The sequence below is a fragment of the Sitodiplosis mosellana genome, unplaced genomic scaffold (assembly GCF_009176505.1).
Source record: "Sitodiplosis mosellana isolate CC-2019 unplaced genomic scaffold, AAFC_SMos_1.0 Smas_scaffold_3530, whole genome shotgun sequence".
In the NCBI taxonomy this organism is placed as follows: Eukaryota; Metazoa; Arthropoda; class Insecta; order Diptera; family Cecidomyiidae; genus Sitodiplosis; species Sitodiplosis mosellana.
The window spans coordinates 2255-26168 of NW_022598772.1; the positions used below are offsets into that span (position 1 = coordinate 2255).

At 34.9% G+C, this 23914-nt stretch overlaps 4 protein-coding genes across 6 annotated transcripts; 3 read left to right on the plus strand and 1 right to left on the minus strand.

Annotated features, from left to right (window-relative positions):
* Nucleotides 1-2221: 2221 nt before the first annotated feature.
* Nucleotides 2222-4341, plus strand: LOC129571847 (pickpocket protein 28-like). The gene is made up of 6 exons (XM_055451717.1): nt 2222-2352; nt 2449-2706; nt 2831-2993; nt 3074-3314; nt 3507-3750; nt 3916-4341. Exons 1-6 carry the CDS (start codon nt 2222-2224, stop codon nt 4310-4312), a joined length of 1434 nt encoding a protein of 477 aa, XP_055307692.1. The 3' UTR covers nt 4313-4341.
* A 1771-nt stretch (nt 4342-6112) lies between these two features.
* Nucleotides 6113-9108, plus strand: LOC129571846 (SET and MYND domain-containing protein 4-like). 2 transcript variants are annotated; one of them, XM_055451715.1, is made up of 3 exons: nt 6113-6245; nt 6323-6999; nt 7070-9108. In XM_055451715.1, exon 3 carries the CDS (start codon nt 7091-7093, stop codon nt 8630-8632), a length of 1542 nt encoding a protein of 513 aa, XP_055307690.1. In that variant the 5' UTR covers nt 6113-6245; nt 6323-6999; nt 7070-7090; the 3' UTR covers nt 8633-9108. The 2 variants fall into 2 exon arrangements, with proteins under 2 accessions (XP_055307690.1, XP_055307691.1); XM_055451716.1 differs by having other exon boundaries at nt 7158-9108.
* A 1278-nt stretch (nt 9109-10386) lies between these two features.
* LOC129571849 (uncharacterized) lies at nt 10387-13858 on the plus strand. 2 transcript variants are annotated; one of them, XM_055451720.1, is made up of 3 exons: nt 10387-11501; nt 11589-13094; nt 13155-13742. In XM_055451720.1, exons 1-3 carry the CDS (start codon nt 10412-10414, stop codon nt 13550-13552), a joined length of 2994 nt encoding a protein of 997 aa, XP_055307695.1. In that variant the 5' UTR covers nt 10387-10411; the 3' UTR covers nt 13553-13742. The 2 variants fall into 2 exon arrangements, with proteins under 2 accessions (XP_055307695.1, XP_055307694.1); XM_055451719.1 differs by having other exon boundaries at nt 10407-13094; nt 13155-13858.
* A 1290-nt stretch (nt 13859-15148) lies between these two features.
* LOC129571848 (ankyrin repeat, PH and SEC7 domain containing protein secG-like) lies at nt 15149-19929 on the minus strand. Its single transcript, XM_055451718.1, has 13 exons — nt 19820-19929; nt 19666-19706; nt 18770-18788; nt 17496-17528; nt 17323-17421; nt 17157-17255; nt 16984-17082; nt 16818-16916; nt 16639-16743; nt 16466-16564; nt 16300-16398; nt 16130-16225; nt 15149-16071 (listed from the first exon to the last, which is right to left on the minus strand). The coding sequence occupies exons 1-13, from the start codon at nt 19836-19838 to the stop codon at nt 15998-16000; spliced, it is 981 nt and encodes a 326-aa protein (XP_055307693.1). The 5' UTR covers nt 19839-19929; the 3' UTR covers nt 15149-15997.
* Between the last annotated feature and the right edge of the window lie 3985 nt (nt 19930-23914).

Genomic DNA, 23914 nt, shown 5'->3' on the forward strand with positions numbered 1-23914 from the left:
TAACAACAGATGGATCGTCGCTTACATAATGTAAATTTGAAAGCGTTTGATCAAACGATAAGGCTCATACTATTGTGTGATGATGGATCAAACGATTGATGGAATTACAATTCCACCTGTGCATATGTACATAATTTTGCGTTCCTTATCAAATGGATCGTATCGAAAATACGTTGTTTACGTTCATTCCTTCATCATCTTCACTATGGTTTGAAAAACAACGTAATTCGATCGCAATGAATTGCAAATTTAAGCAAATATTTTTCACTCTTGAAATGTTGAGTCGTGTTTATTCGATGTAGCTATTTGAATATGAAAATGTTCACATCTTTGCGGCATGCTCAAAACACGTTCCGTTTCAAAGTCGTTTCGATGCTAAAAAAAATAACAACAGATGGATCGTCGCTTACATGATGTAAATTTGAAAGCGTTTGATCAAACAATATGACTCATACCATTGTGTTGCATTCAGGCTCAAATACCATCGTTGCGTCGAACAAAAATCCAATAGTTGCAATATTAGCTCATACAAGGATATATGGAATCATATTAACTTTACATCACTCGAAAAGGTGAATCCCAACGAAACCATTGCCTTAATTATAATTATAATAAGCAACAGTGGAATGCTTCGTATACTGATACATGTATTTGGTTGGAACTCGGTTGACCGAAGCGCCATCTAAAGAGCCGATGGCGAGTTCGTGATGTCTGTATGTTATACTTCAGTATGACGTTTGACTGAACAGGGAGTTTACTTGATTGTATTGTCATTAGCCTTAGATTATCTAGGTGGTGTTCTCGTTCAATATCAGTTGTGAAATTCAAAGTGAATAGGAGAGTTGATTAAGCATCATGGAATTCATTTACTATTCCACACTTCGTCTATTTTGCACCATTCGTAAATGGAAATTCAAGCATGCCGTCGCCAAAGTCAACCCGAAAAATGGCAATGATGTCAACACAATAAACACTGCGGACAAAAGCGATAAATCAACATCGACATCTGAAATATGTACCCTCTTCAGTGGTTGAGAAAGCAAGGTTATTTCTCCGCACTGAAAATAAGTATTTTGATTGAAGTTGAAGTGGATTTCATCATTATTTAGTCAACAAATATTGTTGTCATAACGCTTGGTAATAATAAAAACTTCAGAGAGTGCATATTTACTGCTGAGCAGACCTGAACAGAGCTGAATTTGCTGACTCAGTCACCTAAAAGGTTCCACCTAATTTTGACGAGCCTACGGTCAGCAGCAAATATGCACTCTCTGTACGCATCACTGTTTTGTACTAATCGGTACTAATAGAGGGTGGTTTCCCACACAAACAATTGCATTTATTATTTAGATAACTTGTACAAACATATGTTGAACGAAACATGTATGAAGGACTCTTAAGGATGTCAAATTGAATAAAATACTAAGAATGTTTAAGAAAAGTATCCACGTGTGCGCTATTTCAATAAATTGTCCCAAATATTTTGAATGAAACACAATTTGTTTTTTAATGGAAAAAGAACAAAATTGATGATTCATTTCAACGATAAGAAGTTGGCAGCTTAAATCGAATGATTGGCAAACAAAGAGCCTCGATTCAACAAGAGAAAACTAAAATAATACCATAAACCTATTGACTTGAATAGATATGGAGCGGATGAACACAAAAATGAATTGAATTTCCTTATAGTTTCTTCGGAACTTTGAACGGGCAAAGTTGAATACATAAAATGTTCGAGTTTATCAAGTGAAATGGTTACAATGAAGACGAAAATTCAAGTAAGTTGCTCAAATATGATTCCAACGAAATGCACCAAGGTAATTGAGCGTTTAAATAAGGAAAAATTGTGAAAATAGCACCACTATACTCATTACTATATTTTTGAAGAAACCGAGACGATTTCAGGGGTTTGAACTATTTATCAATGAATTCTGCGAAAATACCACTATACATGGCGTGCGATATTTCACCGATCGCAAGCGACATTGGATTGAAAGGTATTCTTTAAAATTTCACTTGAATTTTCCTTGAATTAATAAATAGTTTAACTAGAGTTCAAATATCACTGGTTTGACATTCAAACTTGCATCTTAAATCTGATTCTCGCAGGATTTTTTGGGCTATTTCATTTGGCCTATCGGTGTGGTTTTGTGCCTGTTCCATACATAGTATTTGGTCAAAATGGAAGCATAGCCCAGTTGTGATTAACTTTTCGGAGATGATGCATATTTCAGCCGTTCCATTTCCAACCGTGACGATTTGCCCAATAACGAAAGCGAGCTTAACAAAGTTGGATGTGTTTCGTGCATATCATATGTTGAAAACTGAGAAACCCAACTTGACCGATATCGAGTAAGATTTTTGTTTCGTTTTTTCCTTGTTCTCCTTTCCTTCCTTCTTTTTCTTAGATTAGAAATCGCATAAGCCGACTGTACATACTTCTTTCAGGTTGAGTCGAATGGAAGCCTTACTTCACATCTGCCACATTCAAGATGCTGATTTTGGGTATTATCAAAGCAAATATGCAAATGAATCGATTTACGAATTGATTAAAGACACTGCTCCAGCACTGAATGACACTTTTTTCTATTGTGAATGGCAACATGAGTTGATTCCTTGCGCCAGCGTTTTTGCCCCAGTTTTAACCGATGATGGCCTTTGCTTCAGTTTTAATGCATTGAATTCACAAGAGATTTATACTGAAGAGTAAGTTTTAGCTTTTTTCCACTCAGTCAGTCTACACAATTTAAACCCATTTTTCGTACAGCTAAAATTCGTTGAACCTCTTGAAACATCCCATTTGTGAACTGAAAATACTTTAATTTCATAGAATGGCGCCTGAATTGATGATCGTAAAAAACAACCCGAATGTATCGCAGTGGAGCCTCGAAAATGGATACGATGATACAGTAAACAAGAAAAGCTACCCATTTCGTATATTCAATGCAAAACGGGGTGGTGCTTTAGTCACTTACTTGCGATCCTACGAACGGGTAAATTGATATCAAAATTGCCAAGAATGGCCATGTAAAAATGATAGTTCTTTATCGAACGATCTTGACATTGACCTTAGGACCTGGAATATTTGTGTCATGGTACGAGCCAGGGATTCAAAGTCATTTTACACACGCCCGGAGAAGTCGGTAAAATGTCACGCAATGTATTTCGATTGCCACGTTCAAGAGAGGCTATAATATCGATAAAACCCACAGTTATGATCACTTCAGATGGATTACGATTGTATACTCCCAATCAACGAAATTGTTTCTTCAACACTGAACGTCATTTACGCTTTTTCAAACTTTATACCCAGAGTAATTGCGAAACAGAGTGTCTTGCAAATTATACAAAAGTCCAATGTGGATGCGTTAAATTTTCCATGCCAAGTATGAACATTTGAAGAAAGAAAAAATTCAAAGCCTGAATTAATTGGATATTGTGTGTTTTTAATATTAGTTATTCGTTCTTATCGTCTTCTTTCATGTTTCTTTATTTTCTTATCATAGGAGAGCGATATGGTCAAATTTGTGGTGCAACAAAAGTTAAATGCTACACCGAAGCCGAAAAAGCACTCTTCGATGAAGATACTATCGACGGTCTGACCGATGAAAATGCCAAGTCATTTCGAAAGGACTGCTACTGTTTACCCGCTTGCACATCAATCACATATGATGCAGAAATAGATCGAGTTAAAATCGATTTGATGCAGAAATACAAAGCGTACAATTTTTCATTGGACAGTCTGAGTGGGTATGAGATTCCGACGATGTCCATTTAATTTAATAAAAGAAAAAAAAAACGACTTTTAAGAGTAACAAAAACATTGGTGGTTTTATGAATAACCGATCAATTTTTCTTCACCGTTCATAGCACCGCATAGATAATGTGTCATTTTTATTTTCAAAATTATTTCAGTGTTGAACCATCCGACGTGTCTATCTCCTTCAAAGATTATTCAATAACCTCGATACAAAAATCGGATAGATATCAATGGAGCGATTTTCTATCCGTTTGTGGCGGGCTGTTGGGTTTATTCTTGGGTGTATCGGCATTCAGCATCATTGAATTCATTTATTTCTCTACCGTTCGCCTGTTTTGCACAGTTTGGACATCGAACAGTGTAACATCATCCGATCGGAATGCCATTAAAATCATATCCGTCGGTCAAAATCGTGGTTGGAAAAGTGTAGCTACACAATACGATTCAAACTCACAGAACATTTGCAACAACTGTGCTAGGATCAAAAAGAATCATCCGAATTTTAAGAACTATTCAAGCTATCCACAAGATATTTTCTTTTTTACAAAATAGGTCGAGAAATCCATAAATATAAATACACGCTCATTTGTTTCTAGGCCATTTGTTCCAGTTCGTTTTTACTCAAGAGAAAAAAATACTCTTCATTTCTGCGGTGTACGTACCGCTCACGCTATGCGTTCGCTAATATTTAATAGTATTTTTTCTCTTGAGTATTTCTTATTGTTGTGCGTTTCAGCATTGAACAATGTTTATTGAACATTGTCGAATTCATTGTTCTACGCTTCGCCAATATTGAATAATTCGTCAATGGAAATTCAAGCATTTCATCATGACAATCAACCCGGAAAATGCCTATAATCTTTCAATTAACACAATCAAAGCAATGAATAAACAATGAAGTACCCTTTTCAATGCATAAGAATGTAAGGAATTATTGAATATGTGAAGTATTTCATCACTAGGAAGTAATAAAAATTCATGTTTAAATGTTGAAATACAACACGAGATTCTTTCACCTTTTCACTTTAATTTTTCGTTAATAAATTATTATATTTGATTACAATCATTTATGTATTATTCCATTCTTCGTATTTCACCAGTCTCTTGTTGTCCGTTCGTTGTGTTTCATTCCTTGCGTATCGTTTGAAAAGTAATTTCAGGTGTTTTGAAGAGCACTTCTGGACACAACGGAAATGAAAGCATAGACAAATGTACAAAGAGTCCCGTGAACGCCAGCCACATTTGAAAATAAGCTTCTGCACTTAAATCTGCGCTTATTCCTATTACATTGATTTCTTACACACAACCGAACTAACGCACATTCCACTTTGTATCATTCGCAGCAACGAAGACAGTGGACAATGCACAATATCATTGTGATTTAGTAGCCATTGTTTTCGTTATAATTGCTTTTATGTACTCACTGTTTTCGTTGCTGCAAATGATACAAAGTGGAATGTGCGTTAGTTTGGTTGTGTGTAAGCAATCAATGTACAGAGTATATGAATAAGCGCAGATTTAAGTGCAAACGCTTATTTTTTAGTGCGGTTGGCATTCACGGGGACTTATAAATGCCTAGGGAAAAACCAGATCAATTTAATTAAGAGTACTATACAAATCTTGCCATTTTTGGTACATTTTTCACCACAAAATTTTTTTGGAACGAAAGTTCGAAGCCAACACACTACTAGCGAGTAAATACCCAATTTTTACGTGCATTCACAGCTACTAATCTTCTATAATAAATGCAACGCTAGCACATAAGCCGATACGGTACACCATAATATGTATTGAAATGAAAATTCTCTAGCATCGTATTTGTAATAATGTTTTCTTTCTAATTTGTAGTTAGTCACAAACTATAAAGCTAAAATCTGTTTTGGAATTGGAAAATTCAAATTTTTGAGCCGTGAGGAAGAAAAAATAACGAAATTAGTACCCGTTACATTCCTTATAATGATAAAAAGAGAACGTTTGTAGAGAGAAACCGTATGCTAAGAAATACTAAATTTGAAACTCAACGTCATGCGAAATGTCTTTTATTTCATTTGAAACGTTGATAAAAACCTTCTAGAATATTCGAAAGATATATTTTTATTACCAAATACCTTGGCACTTCGTTAAACTTTTTTCAATCGAAAAGTGGCTCATTTGTATTCCACCTGATATAAACAGTAAAAGTATTAATTTCATCAAACGAACTTCTTCAATTTCAAATCTGTCCTGAAATACAAACAAACGGAACAAATGCCTAGGGAAATAACGCAAAGCGCCGCATCACACCGCTCCGCATTAAATTGTCACTTTGACATTGACATCTCAAAATATCATTGTTTACATTTGTGCAACGGTGCCAATTTCGTCAGTGTGCCGTTTTACATTAGCCGGAAAAGAAGATCGTTCCAAATTAAATGCACAACGTCACTACGGATATTTTCAATCATGCCAATTGATCAATTTAAACAAGGTCAATATTTGAAAAATGGTGAGTTAATCGCATTGAAGAAATCATGAAATTAATCGAAAAGTCTTTGATGCAGAAATTAATTTGGTTTTTCATAGGACACGATCATTTGAAAATCGATGAGCAGCAGAAAAGTAGAACCAACGCAAAATGAAGTGAAGCGAACAGATGGCAATGTTAAAAATAAATTGAAATTAGTTTACAAAAATCGAAAGTCAACAAATCAGATCGTGTTGTGTTCGGAATGTACAGATGAAGTGTCTATAGACGATGAAATAAAATGTTGAATATTATTGTCGGTTTTCAGTTCATTTGAACTGTTCAAAATTCGGATGATCGTTGATATACTGTGATTTATTGAAGAAAAAAAAGTGAACTTTTGGGCTGTGGAACTGAAGACGAATGATGCAAATCAATTGAGAAACAAAATGACGTTGCTCAGTATAGTTCAAACGAGTTAAAATATCAAATCTTTTTCGTTTTAATTTTTTTTCTTGCAATTTTTGTCGAAAATCTTTCCATCGAAAATTTAATTAAAACCAGCTCAATAGATCACATTATGGCTCATATGAAAAGTACCAAAGCTCATTAGTTTTGTTGTTTTTCTTGTGTTTCGCTGGCTATTAGTCGCTATATCTCTCGCTACGCTTGAAAAACTTCTTGGCACATTGACATATTGAACATATATGCGTACGACAAATATTCTATTAATAAATTGTCATACTACGTTTGGCGCTCAAACAGTTGATACGTTTAGGTTCGAGACGTTAGAAAGGTAATTTCGGTGAATTTATTTTCAATAGAATCTGAAGTTGAATAAAGGCATTTTGATTTCAAATTTGTAGGTAAAACAGTTTTGGAATTTGATGATGCAGAATTTGTGGAAGAAAGAGAAAACCCAGTCGAGGGTTCAGTACATTGATCTATTTGCAGAGTTAAATAACCGAAAAGTGGCTTTTCTAACGGTCAACCCGGGATGTACCAACCTCAATTCGACTTGTGCGAAAAATAATGAGAAATCAATTCGTTTTCGTGATCGTGGCAATGAACAATTTCAGTTGAAAAAGTGGTCCAAGGCAATGGATTTCTATAATCAAAGTTTGTGTTATGCTGAAAATGGATCGAAAAACGTTGCATTGGCATATGCCCATAGATCGGCTTGTTTTTTCCATATGGAAAAGTACGAAGAAGCTCTGATTGATATTCAACTTGCTAAAAATGCGAACGTAAGTGAAGATCAATTAACGGAGATGGACCAACGTAAAAGCGAATGTGAAAAATTGATTGTTAAAAAACCGTTGGAAAATCTTCCAAAATTAAGCTATGAAGCAGATACGAATTTCCCAAGCATTGCAAATGTGCTGGAACTAAAGAATAGTCCAGAATTTGGACGATATTTTGTAGCCAAGTGTGACATTCCGTGTGGAAAAATCGTGTTGGCCGAAGAGAGTTTTATTGGAGTGCGAAAAGACAATCCATGGATGTATTGTTCGGAGTGTCTTCAAATGAATACCAACCTGATACCGTGTCAAAGCTGTGCCACAACGGTGTTTTGCAGCAATAAATGCATGGCAAAAAATACGGCACACAAATGGGAATGTGGCACAAATTTCAATTTATTTGATTGCGAAATCAAATTTCAAGGACAAGCGATATTTTTGGCCATCGATACATTTGGCAGCATTGATCAATTGATGGAATTCATTGAAAGTATTTTATGTGATGTAGAAAAACAACCGATGTCATTGCTCGATTCAAAGTCAAAGTATCATTTCTTTTTTAATCTCAGCAAATCGCTACTTCATGCTGACGATATTTTGCTGGTGTATAAAATTTATATAGATTTGATGAAAATCCCAAAAATAGCCGCCCTCTTCGATTCGAAAGAAAAGCAACGATTTTTAGCGCATTTGGTTGCACATCATTTTTTGGTGATTTTAAACAATGCACACGGAAACAATTCATATCAATCAGTTGGTGCAATTTTTTCAATGTTTAACCACTCTTGTACCCCGAATGTGATGCAATTTTTTGATGGAAAACAACACTTAGTGACCATTCGACCAGTGAAGAAAGGTGATCAACTGTTTATTAGCTATTTGGGAAAACAAAAGCATTCACTGGAACAACGACAAGAAATCTGCAAATCGAAATGGAACTTTATTTGTAACTGTGAACGTTGCAATTCAGTCGGTGAAATTGTTGATCACAATACCATCACATCTGATGTTCATTACATATTTGTACTCGAAAATGGTTACACCGAAGACCAATCCAGTGAAGTTTTAGATCATTGCGAGAAATTTCTCAACAATTATGCACACTTACCTTGGTCGGACGAAATTCAATTTGTCATTGATATTTATTGTGCACATCTATCGAGAAATAATCTTAATCAGTTATTGTAATTTATGTGATTCCCAAACAATTCATTACATTTAAAAGCTATAATAGAGAATAGAATGGCCAAAGGCCGGTCAAATTTTGTCTTTAAAATATTTCATTAGCACAGATTTTCAATTGGCTTTCAAATTCAAAACTCATGGTGGTTTCAAACTTTGAGGTGGAATTGTATTGGCAGACTTTGCAGTAATTTAATAGGTAAAGTGGCAATCGCCGCAGAGGGATATTGAACGATCTTTACCATTGAATCTAACTGGAGAATAATATTTTTTATCGAGATTGAAGTGGATTTAATCATAGTTTAATGCACAGACATAGTCACAATACAGCACGAGGTTATTCACTTTTATCACCTGTTCACACTTCAACATCACTTTTTCACCATAATTGCTCATTTTATTTTCACTATAATATATTTTTGTAAGAATTTGTTGATTATAATCCAGGTTTCGAAATAAATAGAACTTTTAAACGAATAAATGAACGCAATCCAATGTTTTGTTTGATACATCGTCGATAAATATTTGTATAGTCTTGAACTCCAAAGGATGTTTGTCATCATTTTTTGAAAGAATATTTAATATTGGATGGGCCAATGTCGTTGGCGCTAATACCAAATTGGTTATTTGATAGTACAAAATCGGTTCTTTAGAAACTTCTTTCATTTGGTAATTAAAGCCCGAGTTAAATTTTTGATATGAAAATTCGATTTCAGGTGAGTAAAAACATGATTGACTTTAATGTTTGAACTTGGAAAATGTCGAAAAAATTGAAGGCTCTCGGAAATCACCTAGGTTGAAATGTCAATTGCTTTGACGTTCTAGGCACAAATTTCCGAGAGCCTTTCAGAAGCACATTCGAAGATTGGCGAATGATCATGGGGTTTTCCATAAAAGGAATCACAGCGAATGTTTATAATTAGCACTTAATTTGCAAGAGATAAATGCCCATAGCTCGCACGTCGAAGCTTTTTCAAACTCACAAAAAAACTCATAAGTTTTTATTTGATTGTACTTCTGACTGATGTAAACTCTTCTCCCGTATATAATCAAGACACACACCAAACTAATAAGGGTCTCTAGGTCATTGTGACTGTATTTCAATGTCTTTCATGTGCTCGTATGCATATGACTGATTAGTTGGGTAATTGATAACTCAATTTGTTTATTATTGGGTTATATTTTTTTATTATCACACACATGTGTTGTCCATTTCGCTGGGCAAATAATGTGAGACACGATCCATGAACATAGTTAGCTAATGTTATCAGATACATATGTACGCGAATCGTGTATATAATATGCATGATTTAATCTATCAACTTTTCAAACATACGTTTACCGATGGCTCAGCATTTCGTATCTGCGGATATATCCGAGCATATCGACGACGCAATTCACTGTATAAGTGGCGTGCGTTGATGTACATAGCTACATCGACTACACACAAACAGAGTGTTTTACACACAAAGAGAGAGCGCAGTGTTTGTGTGTAGTCGATGTAGCTGTGTACATCAGCGAACGCCACTTATACAGTGACTTGCGTCGTCGATATGCTCGGATATATCCGTAGATACGAAATGCTGAGATGCTGAGCCATCGGTAAACGTATGTTTGCAACTTTTAGAAAGTAATTGAATCATTTTTTACAATTTTTTCGTGTTTCTTTCGTATGATGCTGTGTTATCAATTATTGACTTTGTCTCAGAATCTTAATCAATTCGAATAAATAATTCATTGCAGTTCGCCTCCTTACATCAGTATAAATATAGAACTACGTCCGAAATGAGCAAGTTTTTGATTTATTCATTCTTGCTCTGCGTTGGACTTTTCGGCATTTCCAGCGATAACGACATCGATTCCGCTGCAAATACTCTACAATTCGTAAATGAATCTCAGGCAAAATTAAAACTAACAAATAATTCGAACATAATATTGGTGATTGGAAATACCGGTAGTGGAAAATCCACTCTGGTTCATTATGTGACCGGTGATTACAGCAAAATGATTTCGAAAGAACCAGAAAATCCCAATTTTATCGATTTTGAAATTGAAGACGGATTAGATTTGGAAAGTGGCACCATTCGATCGTCAACTGTATCGCAAACATTTATACCGGAGATGAGCGTAGATGAAAAGCAAAATGTGTGGTACGACTGCCCTGGTTTCCATAGCACACGCAACGAAACGATAGAAATTGCGACAACATTTTTGATTCGAAGTGTTATTGAGAGTGCATCAAGTGTAAAACTAGTGCTAGTCGTTGATTATGACTCAGTTACCAGAGGTCATAGTCGTAGTGATTTTGATGAATTATTATCGCATGCAACTCAATTACTCAAAACTGTTAAACCGTTTGAGAATAGCGTTTCGGTGGTGGTGACTAAGGTTCCGTCACTTAAAATGCGAGGAAGGCGTTATGTTGAAATTTTTGAAGATAGTGTAAAGAATACGTCAGCCCAATTCATGAGCGAACATCGCACAGTTTTACTCGAAAAAGGAATGAACGAGAAAAAAGTTCTTTTGATCGATGCTTTGTTGAAGAGGCCAAACGAAGATTATCCGAAAATATCAATATTTTGGCGTCCAGACAATACAGGGCCATTGAGTAAAATTCCAAAACTTATCTCCGGTCGTCATTCCATACTGAAATCGGTACATGACCACATATCGTATACGCATATTCAACCGGATGATTTTGGCGCTCCATTATCAGCGGATGCTCGGCTAAGTGTTAAAAGTATGATTGAACAACTGATTGATAATACTCCCACGACAGTACAGCATCTCATCAATCAGTTGCAAAAGAAGTTGCGTGAAAGGATTAGTTCAAAGGCCAATTTTAGAAAAAAATTTCAATGTATTGCATTGGAAGGTATGCGATTGCGATCACAATATCTTAGACGGAATAATGATGTTTTACTGAAAAATCTCACTGATCATTTGCATGGGCTTATTGAAGGGTTCGATCTACGTACGGATGATGTTGAGGAATTCACTCGAATTGAGCAAAATGGAAAAAATTTAAATATTTTTGAATCACTACTGGAAAATGCAAACATCAATAGTTTAAACGTGTCAGAAGCAATCCATTCACCGAGAATTGATTATAAATCATATTTGGATCAATTCAATAATTTTTTTGAAAAACGCGAGGACGAAGTACAAAGCGATCTAATTAGTGAAGCGCGAAGAACGATTCAGAAAATTTCAACTGCTCTATCCGAAACGGACGCACGCTTATTGGCAGAAATTCGAGAAAAACTCAATCGAACGGTCTTCTATAGTAAGCTTAATATACTACAACGAGGAAGAGACGTCATTGAATCGATTGCTAATGAAACCACACTGGAGCAACGAATGCAGCAATTTTCCTCTTTAATTCACACCTTCAAGATGACATCAATAGATGAAATTGAGCTCAATCGTACTGAACAGTTGGAATCACATCTAAACGACTTAATTTCAATTTCGAAAACCGAACTCATTGTGCCAACTGATAGTTGGATTGCAAATTCATCGAATACAATCACCTTTCTGTATTTGGAATATAATTGGTATTCATTTCTGTCACAATTTTATGAATTCCTAGCGAGTTACGAAATACAGACAAATTTGAGCGCATACAATGTGGTCGAATTATCGGATTGTAATAAATTGAGAAACCCTAAAGTTCTTTCATCATCGGAAATTTTCAACGAATTTACACGTCGACTTATGAGTAGGTTTGAGTTTGAATCAACACCATCACGATTGAATGAGATCAATGAAATCATAAAGACAACGATAAAATCACCGCCAAAATACCACTGCACCGATGAGATGATAACGATCAAAGCTAACTTTGTGAGGAGTTCGGATCTTCGATTTTCAAAATGTCAATCGATCAAGACTCTGAAGACAATAAATGTGTTTGTCGTCGATCGATTTTATGTTGACAGTGATTTATATTTGAATGGATTTGAAAACGTAAAATTCTATATTTTGGCAAACATATGGACCATCGTAAAGTCTTCTACATTTTATTTGAATGGATTTGATGGATCGTCTCAGACAATACCATCGCGAACGAATGGAACGGCAGGTAAACCAGGCAATCCGGGAATGAACTCGGGTAATTTTTTCGGTGTGGCGAATGAAGTGTTCAATGGTGAATCATTGACGGTGGAGCTAATTGGTGGTAACGGTGGAAATGGTCAAGATGGCACCGGCAATCAAGACGTTGAAGTTGTGTACAAAGAACAACCGTCTGATGACCCCAAATACCGAATGTTTTACAAACGTTATCCATTAGATAGTTGGATTGAATTTATTAGGTTCGAAAGTGGACCATACAATAGAGAGTTTGACGAATGGAATGCACCATATTTGAATTCAAAACTAACACATCTTCTTGAGAAAGAGGTTAAATTGACACAGGCAATATTTTCTGGACACTGCTGTGGTGTGACTGGTACTGGAGGTGCTGGTAAGTTGAAATATTACACTGATGTTGGGTTGATATTAAGTAAATACTATTAACAAACAGGTGGCCGTGGTGGTGAGTCTGGCTACTATGAATTCATTCAAACTGGGAAAAACAGAAGTAATCTTCCGAACAAGATACAACGGAATGGAATGAATGGGAGAAATGGACGAAATGGCAGAGTGTGTAAAACTACGGGACTTATAACTCATATGACCGGGACATACAAGGGATTTAACGAAAAAGGACGGATTTTAATCAACAATATAAAGACATCCTATGAAACTATCAATGATCCTCACTGTCCTGATGAATATGCAAGCAACATGGAAATAGCCACCAACCCACCTATCGATTTATATTTGGCAAACACAATAATCGAATACAAACGATTTCTACGTGAAAATATGGAAAATCCAGTGCTTTGTAAAATTATACAAAAGACTTACGATGCAATATAGTCATAGTCATATTGAAAGAAAGAAATCTTTTGATTTCATTTTATTTTAATTGAAAGAATAGTGTCCACTTAAAAATGTCATATTTGTTAGAATGCAATTTTGAAAATTTGGATGGAATAAAAGCTAAGCACACACACACGAAAACAAGTACTCAAAATCGAGTACAAGCGATTGTTTTTCTTTTCGAATTCACACCCATGGATTTCTTGTTTGTTTTTCCCTATTCGCAAAAAATTGTGTGTGTGAATTCAAAATTAAAATCGCTTGTACTCAAGTTTAGGTACTTATTTCGGATGTATACCCAAACTGCCGCCGACTTCAGATTTCAGGGTTGAGATATGTTTATATCTGTTGTACTTTGGGTGTCCTACAGTGTCCCAAGGTCGAATACGATGTGTACCAGTTTGGTTTCCTCGTAATTTGAGGTTCAATTTTTGAGCCATTCCAATTTACCGCATTTGATAAATTTGACCAATGACCGTACATAACAGATAAATTTAATCCAAAATTCTAGGAAAAAATTGTCATCGTTACCGATCTTCTTCAATCATTATGAAATAGTATCGTTGAAGCGATCGGTTGTATACACGTTTACCGATTTTATGGCCGTTGTTGGTGGGTTACTTGGGCTATTCTTGAGCATATCCGTATTGAGCGTTATCGAGTTCGTATATCATTCCACACTTCGGTTGTATCGGACGTTCCGTTAGTTCAAATCGAAAAATACTGTTACCCCGTTCAAAAGCAGTTTTGTTATCAGCCGCATTAAAATCGAGGCTAGTGCTCGGCAGTTGAATAATGACAGTTGAATAACACGAGTGGCACAAATTTGGGCACAAGAATATTATACTACATGTTATAGAAAACCATATAAACATATATACAGATTTGGGATTTTCTGGTAATTGCTTGTGCAATGTGTAGCGTCACAATCGCCGTTGTTCGTAAATTCCGCGCTTTGGTCAAAGCGCTTTAAGTTTAACGAACTTAAATGCTCTTTTTCCAATCAGAGAGTTCATTCATTGATCATGACATTTCACCAAGACATGCACCGTGGAATTTTCCTTTTGCGTTTCTTTGTTCACCTCTTGTATTCTAAAAAAAGAACTTTTCAATGAAATTCCGTCAATTGGCCTTTTACTTATTGTGATTTTATATCAAAGATAATAGACATTCAAAAATTGAGTGTTATTATAAAGAAGATAATATTGAAATTATGACTCTAATAATTGAAATTAATAATTAGCATAATAGTAAAACAAATATTTATAACGTATCCAACATATGTTAACAGATAATTTAGGCTCCCTTCTTCATTCCAATATTAATTCTTTGGTTTTATTGATTTTATATCAATTTTTTATTTAGAACTTCCTTGAGTGTCTGAACACTTAAGGTTTTGAAATAAAACAGTTGAGGTTTTCCTTGAAATTATGAGTGTATTCGGAAGTTTACAGCTTTTTGCTTAGCATTCGTATATGATTTATTAACTTTTCCCATCATAACCGATATAGTCGAACCAAGCAGCAATATTGATATGGTTAAAGTTTGACAAAAACATATTGAAATTAACTTTCGACCTGGCAAGTGGCTCCGTTGTGGTCCGAGAGGATGGTTTTTCAATAAATAAATATATAAAAACCAGATTATTGTGCGGAAAAGGTACTGCATTGTACTCTTTGATCCTTTCCATGTATTACAGCCAAAAAAAACTGAACATCGATCATTAGATGGTGCTCCGTGGAGCTAAATATATTTTCTGGACACAAGCGGGCAAATTGGACCAAAATGGGCCCATTGCTTTATGGTTGTAAAATTGGGAATACATAATATATCAACCAAAGTAGTATTATTCCGAAAACCATTTCAATGCGCAATATACCAATGAAATTGGATGAACCTTAGAAAAGTTACAGAGACATGTATTCATTTGAATTTTTGTCAAATGTCAAAAGCCGCAAAAAAATAGCCATTTCTCTACCAGAATTGATAATATTTTCGGTGTAAAAAGCAATGTATCATAAAAAGTAGTATATAGTGGGGAAGTGGAAAGATGCATCTTTTAAATGTGGCATGCTTTAACAAAATTAGTTCAGTATCAGTGGAGCTATGGAGGTGTATATGTACTAAAAATTCAGCTCTTAATATGTCAAATTGTACTACTTGAACACCACAAAATTTAGACAAAAAAATCAGAGTATTATATCTCTGTTGGGTTTCATTCAATTTTATCGGCATATGGCACGTTTGAGAGATGCATCTTTCTAGCTTCCATCACAGTCTCTTCTTTGAAAATATATTGCATTTTTTTTTTCAATTTTATAGCCATAAAATTATGGGTCCACTTCGGTCTTAAGTGATTTAGCTTGCTCGCCTGCGGGTTAATATTCTACATGACAATCGAATACGGAACTCAAAGGAAAAAATGTGATTTTTCAATTGATTTCATTTTTGGCTTTTTTTTCCTTCCTTAAGATAGACAGCCAACTCAAGATAGGCAGCCAACTCCTTCTTGTTATCTGAAAAATAATATAGTTTGAATCACATTCTTTTCTAAACAAAAATATTCAACATTACTTTTTGAAGCAATTTGATAAGGTGTCTGATTTTGATTATCTTTAAATGTAAGAAGTGCTCCATTTTCGACAAGGATTTGAACGATCTGTGAGTTGCCTGGAGGATAATATCGACCAATGAGAAAGACTAGATTATTTACTCATTTTGTGGAAATAAATATTCAAAATTACCATTCTCAGTAGCATAATGAAGAGGTGTCCGCTTATAACCGTCTCTAGGATCAACTTCAGCTTTATTTGCGATGAGCAATTTGACAACCTCCATGTGATCTGAAAAATAACATCGATCAATGCTAATCAAGTCTTTCTATCATTAAGTGAAAATATTCAAAATTACCATTCATAGCAGCATGATGAAGAGGTGTCCGATCATGGGAGTCTCTTGAATCAAGATTAACTCCTTTTGTGATGATTATTTCAGCGACATCCTTGAGACCTGAAAAATAGCATAGATCAATGAAAAAAATCAAACCATTCTCTTATTTACCGAAAATGAATATTCAACATTACCCTTCATGGCAGCATAATGAAGAGGTGTCCGCTTAATACAGTCTATAGGATCAACTTGATAAAAAGGAGCCATCGTGATAATTTTTTTAGCGACATCCTCGAGACCTGAAAAATAGCACAGATCAATGAAAAAAATCAAACCATTCTCTTATTTACCGAAAATGAATATTCAACATTACCCTTCATGGCAGCATGATGAAGAGGTGTCCGCTTTTGTTTGTCTATAGGATCAACTTTAGCTCCTTTCCTGATGAGAAATTCGACAACCTCCATGTGATCTGAAAAATAACATCGATCAATGTTAATCGAGTCTTTCTCTCATTAAGTGAAAATATTCAAAATTACTATTCGTAGCAGCATGATGAAGAGGTGTCTGATCATTGAGGTCTCCTAAATCAAGATTAGCTCCATTCGTGATGAGAAATTTAACGACATCCAAGTGACCTGAAAAATAGCACAGATCAATGAAAAAAATCAAACCATTCTCTTATTTACCGAAAATGAATATTCAACATTACCCTTCATGGCAGCATAATGAAGAGGTGTCCGCTTAATACAGTCTAAAGGATCAACTTTAGCTTTTTTCTTGATGAGAAATTCGACAACCTTCATGTGATCTGAAAAATCACATCGATCAATGTTAATCAAGTCTTTCTCTCATTAAGTGAAAATATTCAAAATTACTATTCGTAGCAGCATGATGAAGAGGTGTCCGATTATCGTCATCTTCTAAATCAACTTTGGCTCCTTTCTTGATGAGAACTTCAACGACATCCAAGTGACCTGAAAAATAACACCGATCAATGAAAAAGATCAAACCAATTTCTTATTTAGTGAAAATGAATATTCAAAATTACCATACGCAGCATTGGTATGAAGAGCTGGCCGTTCTTTTTCGCGTTTATCATTTGGAAAAAATGAAAAAAAAATATAGATGAGTGAAGTGAATCGAAATCAAATGTCTTATATCCGCGATATGAACTTTTCCACACTTTTGTCTAAATTGATAGGGAAATGAGTGTTCAGTTATTCAGAGGACCTCTTCAATTCCTATGTCAAAAACCATAGCAGATTTTTTTCTGAATATAAACGCCAGAAATGCCGTACGATGACGATTGAATTGCGCCCTGAATATTGTATGCTCTGTTCTGCTTATCAAGCAAGTATATCGTGTATTCGTTGTTGATGGGTACATCGTGCTGTAAGGCACCGCTGCAATGCACTGAATCTAGTGTGTTTGACTCAAATATGTGTGTATGGCGATGCTGTACACAAATACACATTATTTAGACCTTGGGTGGCAGATTTGATAAAAATCGTTGGTGTGTGTGTCTCTTGATATAACGATGTTTACATTTCAGAAAGCTCTACATAAGGCTTCTGGATTTATGTTACAATTTCGTGGATTTTTGTCTCTGATGTGAAAATTGAAATATTCAATGCGTTGTTATAGTCGAATGATACGTCAAATGAATGTTACATGTTTTAACATAGTGATATTACATCAGATAAGACTTTAGCGCACCCGAGTATTTTTGTTGTTTTTTCGTTCTACTCTAGCTTTTTGGCAAAAAAATTTTTTAAACAAAATTTTGTGTAACATAATGAAGAAGAGCTTACATTTTCAGCCTCCCGGTATTCACATTGTGTGGTCATATACACGTAGTAACTACGCGCATTGGCTCAATTTCACAATATTACGCAATTTCCACTTTTGGGAATTTTTTCTTTATTATATATTACTAATAGAAATATGGTTTTTCAAAAACTGTTCTTTTTTATGTTACACAAAATATTGATACAAAGTTTTTGTTGGCCAAAAAGATAAAGAATAACGAAGAAAAAAACAAAAAAACAACACAAATACTTGGGTACGCAAAAGTAATCTCTGTATTACATGATGACCGTATAGTTCTGGATTCAATGAATTGAATCCTGGGAACATCTAACGTCAAACATTTTTTAATAAATATTTACAACGAATTTATCATGAATTGAATTGAGTTCTGGTTAATTTGGCCTGGATACTTTGCTAGATCATATGGAAAATGACTTCACACATCAAATGGTGCATTATTGTTATGGAATGGTGAGAATGAAACTTTAAAAAGAAATGGAGCTTCAATCTTACCTGGTGCACCTTCACTTTGCTTCATGTTGAAAATTAAAAAGAAACAAATAAAGAATATTAGTTTGGAATAACAAAATTGAAATGAAAAATTAATTGGATTTTCGACCCAAAAAAAAAGTATTTGCAAAAATTAAATGTCGGAACAAAACAAAACCGTACATAGCTCAGCAGCTCGCTTAGTATTGGCCGTCTAACACGTTTGAACGCTTCATTCGTGTGTTCAAATTGTGTATTCTTACCAGAGATGAAGTAAATGTATATCAATTCGTTGAATTTACTGTACTCGGTACAGTACGGTATATTTACATTGATTTACCTTTGCGTTAAATAAAGCGTCCGCTCTCACTAAAATATGAGTTGACGCATGTGCTCCGCGCGTTCAACGCAAAGGTAAACGTTTAAGTATATACCGATACACATTTACATACACTTGCGGTAAACGATCAACCATCTCTGATTCTTACACACGTTACCTACTCATACATACTTTTTAACGTTTGACTTTGATAAGTGTGCAATGGAATACAAAGTGATTCGAATTACATGAGGTTCGTGCGAACCATTTGAGAGATAAATGCCAATAGTGTCAAATCGAACGCACACTAACCGTTTTTGATTTTGTACCATTTTAAAAATCGATCAAACGAATTAGTGAATTGAATACATAGAAATTTGAACGAAATTTGAATGAAGAAAATTGCTTTTCCCCCAAGAAATTGTGTTCTCTTTTTTTTTCAAAAAGAAAAGAGAAATCAACGCTTAGACTTTAACAAGTAAATTGTCATTGTTGGATATGGATTTAAAAACTATTCTTCACAAATTCAATATTGTTATTCAAACCAGGTAATTCTTGTCGATCCCATGCAAAAAAAGATACAGAAAAAATTGTAAGTTACCATGAATTGGTCTCCCAAAACCGCAACCAGAACCAAACAAACTAAGCGGAGAGAAAATATTGATTAAAAGACAATGAGTGACTGAAATCTCAAGTATTGTCAAAAATGAAAATTTAAAAAAAATTATGGAAAGAAGAGCTAAGAAGAGACTCACCCATCAATTGCTTAGACATGTTTATAGTCAAATCACTTGAACAATAACTAAATTTTCACAATTTTGGTGCCTCATTTATAGTCAAAAATTAGATGTTGCAAACTTGTCATCATTATGACACGTACAGCAAAACGAAATTCCTTACGACTGAAATCTAAAACAAATTATTTGAAAACATGTCTTTAATTCGAGCTTCTTGCGTCAATTCTCGCATTTTGTTATTTTGACAGGTGCAAATGTTTGGATATGTTACACGTGGATCTGGATATGTTACATATCCAAACATTTGCACCTGTCAAAATAACAAAATGCGAGAATTGACGCAAGAAGCTCGAATTAAAGACATGTTTTCAAATAATTTGTTTCGTTTTCAGTCGTAAGGAATTTCGTTTTACTGTACGTGTCATAATTTCATGCATTTTCAGTTTAGTCGATTTTTAAATCGAATATTTGCGATACTTACATGAATCTTCTTAGAGTCTTCGAGGAAGCCACATTTACCACTTTATATGAATAAATCTATATAAAAGAGGTGTGAGAGGCACCATCGGCAATAAAAAGGCAATGAGCTATTCGATATTCTTGAATCATGATTCAAGAAAGAATCACAACGAGAACATGACGTTATTGAAACGTCTAACTCCATCTACCCATTTTTACAGCAGTTGTGTTCTATTGAGTTGCGATTTCAACTATTTTTGGGCGAAATTATCTCAAAAGTATGCTAAAATGAGTTACTTGTTATGCAAATGCTCAAACGACTACTTTTAATGTACGCACTGATTCAGTAATCCATAGACATGCAATGGCTACTAGATGACAAATTTCATGATTCAATTTGCATTAGCCTTTACAATACACTCGAGTGTGGGTATTTACGCGTACATTTCCGGTAACCGTTTGAGCGTTCGCATAATAAATAACTCACCTAGTATACCAATATAGCTATAGTATCTCAATAGGTTGATTACTGTTTATGAATATCAGATGGAAAATTTATCCCGTGACATTTTCAGTGAAGACTTTTATCATCATCTCATGAGCTATGCCTATGCGTATCATGTACCTGACAGAGGCGAGATATTCGAAGAATTGAATGCATGTAATACGACCAACAGTACCTGTGGTGTGGATATCGAAACGATAAAGCAACTGGTTTACAATCATTTCTCTACTATCTATTTCAAATGTTTTTCTTACGATTTTATTTCTTGATCTTTTCATTTCAGTTGTTCCCGCATTGCAATGAATTATTTTACAATATCCAATTCAACGGCAGACGTTACCACCACTGTGTCGATCTATTCAAACGAGAGATAATTTACTATGAGAGCGTGTGTTTTATGGTCAACTCTGCTTATTTCTAGTAAATATTGGAGATACTTAGAAAACCACTCGAAAAAGGAGTGTTCATTTCATTTTCTTCTTGCAGTTTGCAGTAATCTGGATTGGGACCAATTACCAATAAAATACAATAAATATCAAGAGGGCGGTAAATTTTCGTTCAACTTGGTTCAGAAAAATGGATATCAATATTATGTATGTGAGCTTTATATAGATATGGGCCGTTTCATTCTACCTCAATATCTTGGTCAAATGCCAGCCGATTTTGATATTTCATACTAAAAATTGCATCCACTTTTTGAGACCTTTCCACTGCTATATATAACTGTTTGATCTGTCCGCCTGTTTATGAATTCAATTTTGGACGCCATTTTCATTTTCAATGGCCAAAAATGACCATAGGCCGGTCAAATCAACAACTGGAAACTATACACAATTCCTGTCGACAAATAGTAAGATATATAGCTGTTGGCGCCAGATTTCACTGAGAAATAATGGAGTTTCTTGTTATTGGGCCAAATTTTGTCTTTAAAATCTTTCATTCGGTCAAAATTTCAATAGGCCATATATATGAAGTACAAGTGTTATAATGCATATGTCATTTTACTATTTTCCTTAAAATAATAACAGCGCCATGTAGATGCTGCATTTTATAGTCGTATTAAAACTTTTGCACCACACTATATGTAATTCGTTTCATCATTTGTTTATTCGATTTCAATTTATTATACTACAGATATAATTTTCACAGTCCGAACAAATTACCGAGCACTAATAACGGTTGGTACTTTAATCTACATCATAATAATGATCAGGGAATTATATTACGAGTAAAGTCTAATTTCCACTAAAACTTCATGATTCATATATTAACTAAAAAATCTCCTTTGCTAAAAATGATACGTGAATGTGACAATGTAAGAAAAGAAGTGTGTAACGTTGGAAGAGGATGAAATAATGATTTCATTCGATGTTGAATCATTGTTCCCAAGTATTCCGATTAAAGAAGCACTAGGTGAATTGAGAGACTATTTGGAAGCAACGAATCTCAAAGAAAAAGAGAAACAAGTTTGCAGAATGGTAGCAAAAACCTGTATGGATCATAATAATTACTTTGAATTTCGTGAAAAATTCTACAAAGTAGAGAAAGGAACGAACATGGGCAATCCGATCAGGCCATTGATTTCTGAAGTGTTCATGTCCGCCTTCGAAACCAATTTGAAAAAAGAAAATCTCCTTCCAAGAGTGTGGCTGAGTTATGTTGACGACATATTTGCAATTGTGAAACGCGATGAAGTGGAAAATGTGTTGAATACGTTAAACAGTCGCTTCGATTCAATTAATTTCACGGTGGAAAGAGAGAAAGATAGCAAACTTGCCTTTTTTGACCTTGAACTAACGCGAGTTAATAATAAAATTGAAATAGGTGTTTATCACAAAGCAACATCAACGAAAAGAGTTTTTTTTATTTTATTTTTATTAAACACCGCCAAGCTCTGGCTGAATATAATGAGGGTTTAAAGAGTTATTCCGAATGTTTCACATTATGCGATCCAACATAAACTAGCCGCGTTCCATAGTTACATTCACCGGTTGTGTAGACGGCCATTGTCAATCGATAATTTCCGAAAAGAATATGAACACATTCAACAAATGGCCAAAATAAACGGATACAGCAAAAAACTCGTTGACAACATTGTTTACAAACATTCAGAGAAAGTGAAACGATCAAACCTTTCGACGTTCTTCGAATCGAACGAAAAAATGGATGTTAAACGTGTATCAACCTCTTTTGTACCCAGCATTACCAATAAATTGAAAACAAAATTCAATGAATTTGATATGCAATTTGTTTACCGCAGTGATCGAAAAATGCTCACTCAGAGCATTTCATCACTCTTTTAAATGAGCAATGCATTGCTCGTGTGCTGTTGTGCACATACATGAATGTTCAAGAGCGAACCCTCGCTCACATCGTAGTAGCTGTGTGTGAGCAGCTACTCACTCACAACCAATTCAACCAGTCACTCACAACCACTCAATCATTTACTCAATGTTTTACACAAAGCAACTCACTTGTGTACATCGCAATTGGTATATAGGAGTATACTGTGTTACATTGAGCGTTGTGTATAAGAGCGCTCTGAGTGAGTGGAAACTCACTCACTCAACCGTATGACTTTGCGGCATTGAGTGAGAATGTACTCATACGATACTGCTGCTCAATACAAAGGAGTAAATACGAGACTCACTCAGAGCGCTCGGAGCAGAACGGGATCACTGGTTTACCGCAACGAAAACAAATTAGCCAATTTCCTGGGTTCAACAAAAGACAAAACTCCGAATTTAAAAAAGTCCGGAATTTACTGTATCAAATGTGGCGACTGCGACCGTTCATATCATGGACAAACGAAGAGAGCGGTGATTGTGCGATTCGGTGAACACTTAAAGTGTATTCATAATAATATGCCTAATAAGTCAGCTGTTGATTTGTATACATTAGTAAATGACCACACAAACATCGGCATTGAAAATGTATCGTTAGAACAGCAAGTGAACGACGAACGACGACTCGACGCGTATGAATACTACTACATCAAAAGAGATACGAACGCAATGAATCTGGACGAAGGCAATATAACATCAAGCCTTATCGACCGTCTCATTTAACCGTTATCGAGAACAATTCGTTTGCTCTGCGTTTTGTTTCGTGTTTGTGTGACTTTGTGTTTTGTCTAATGAACTTTTTAT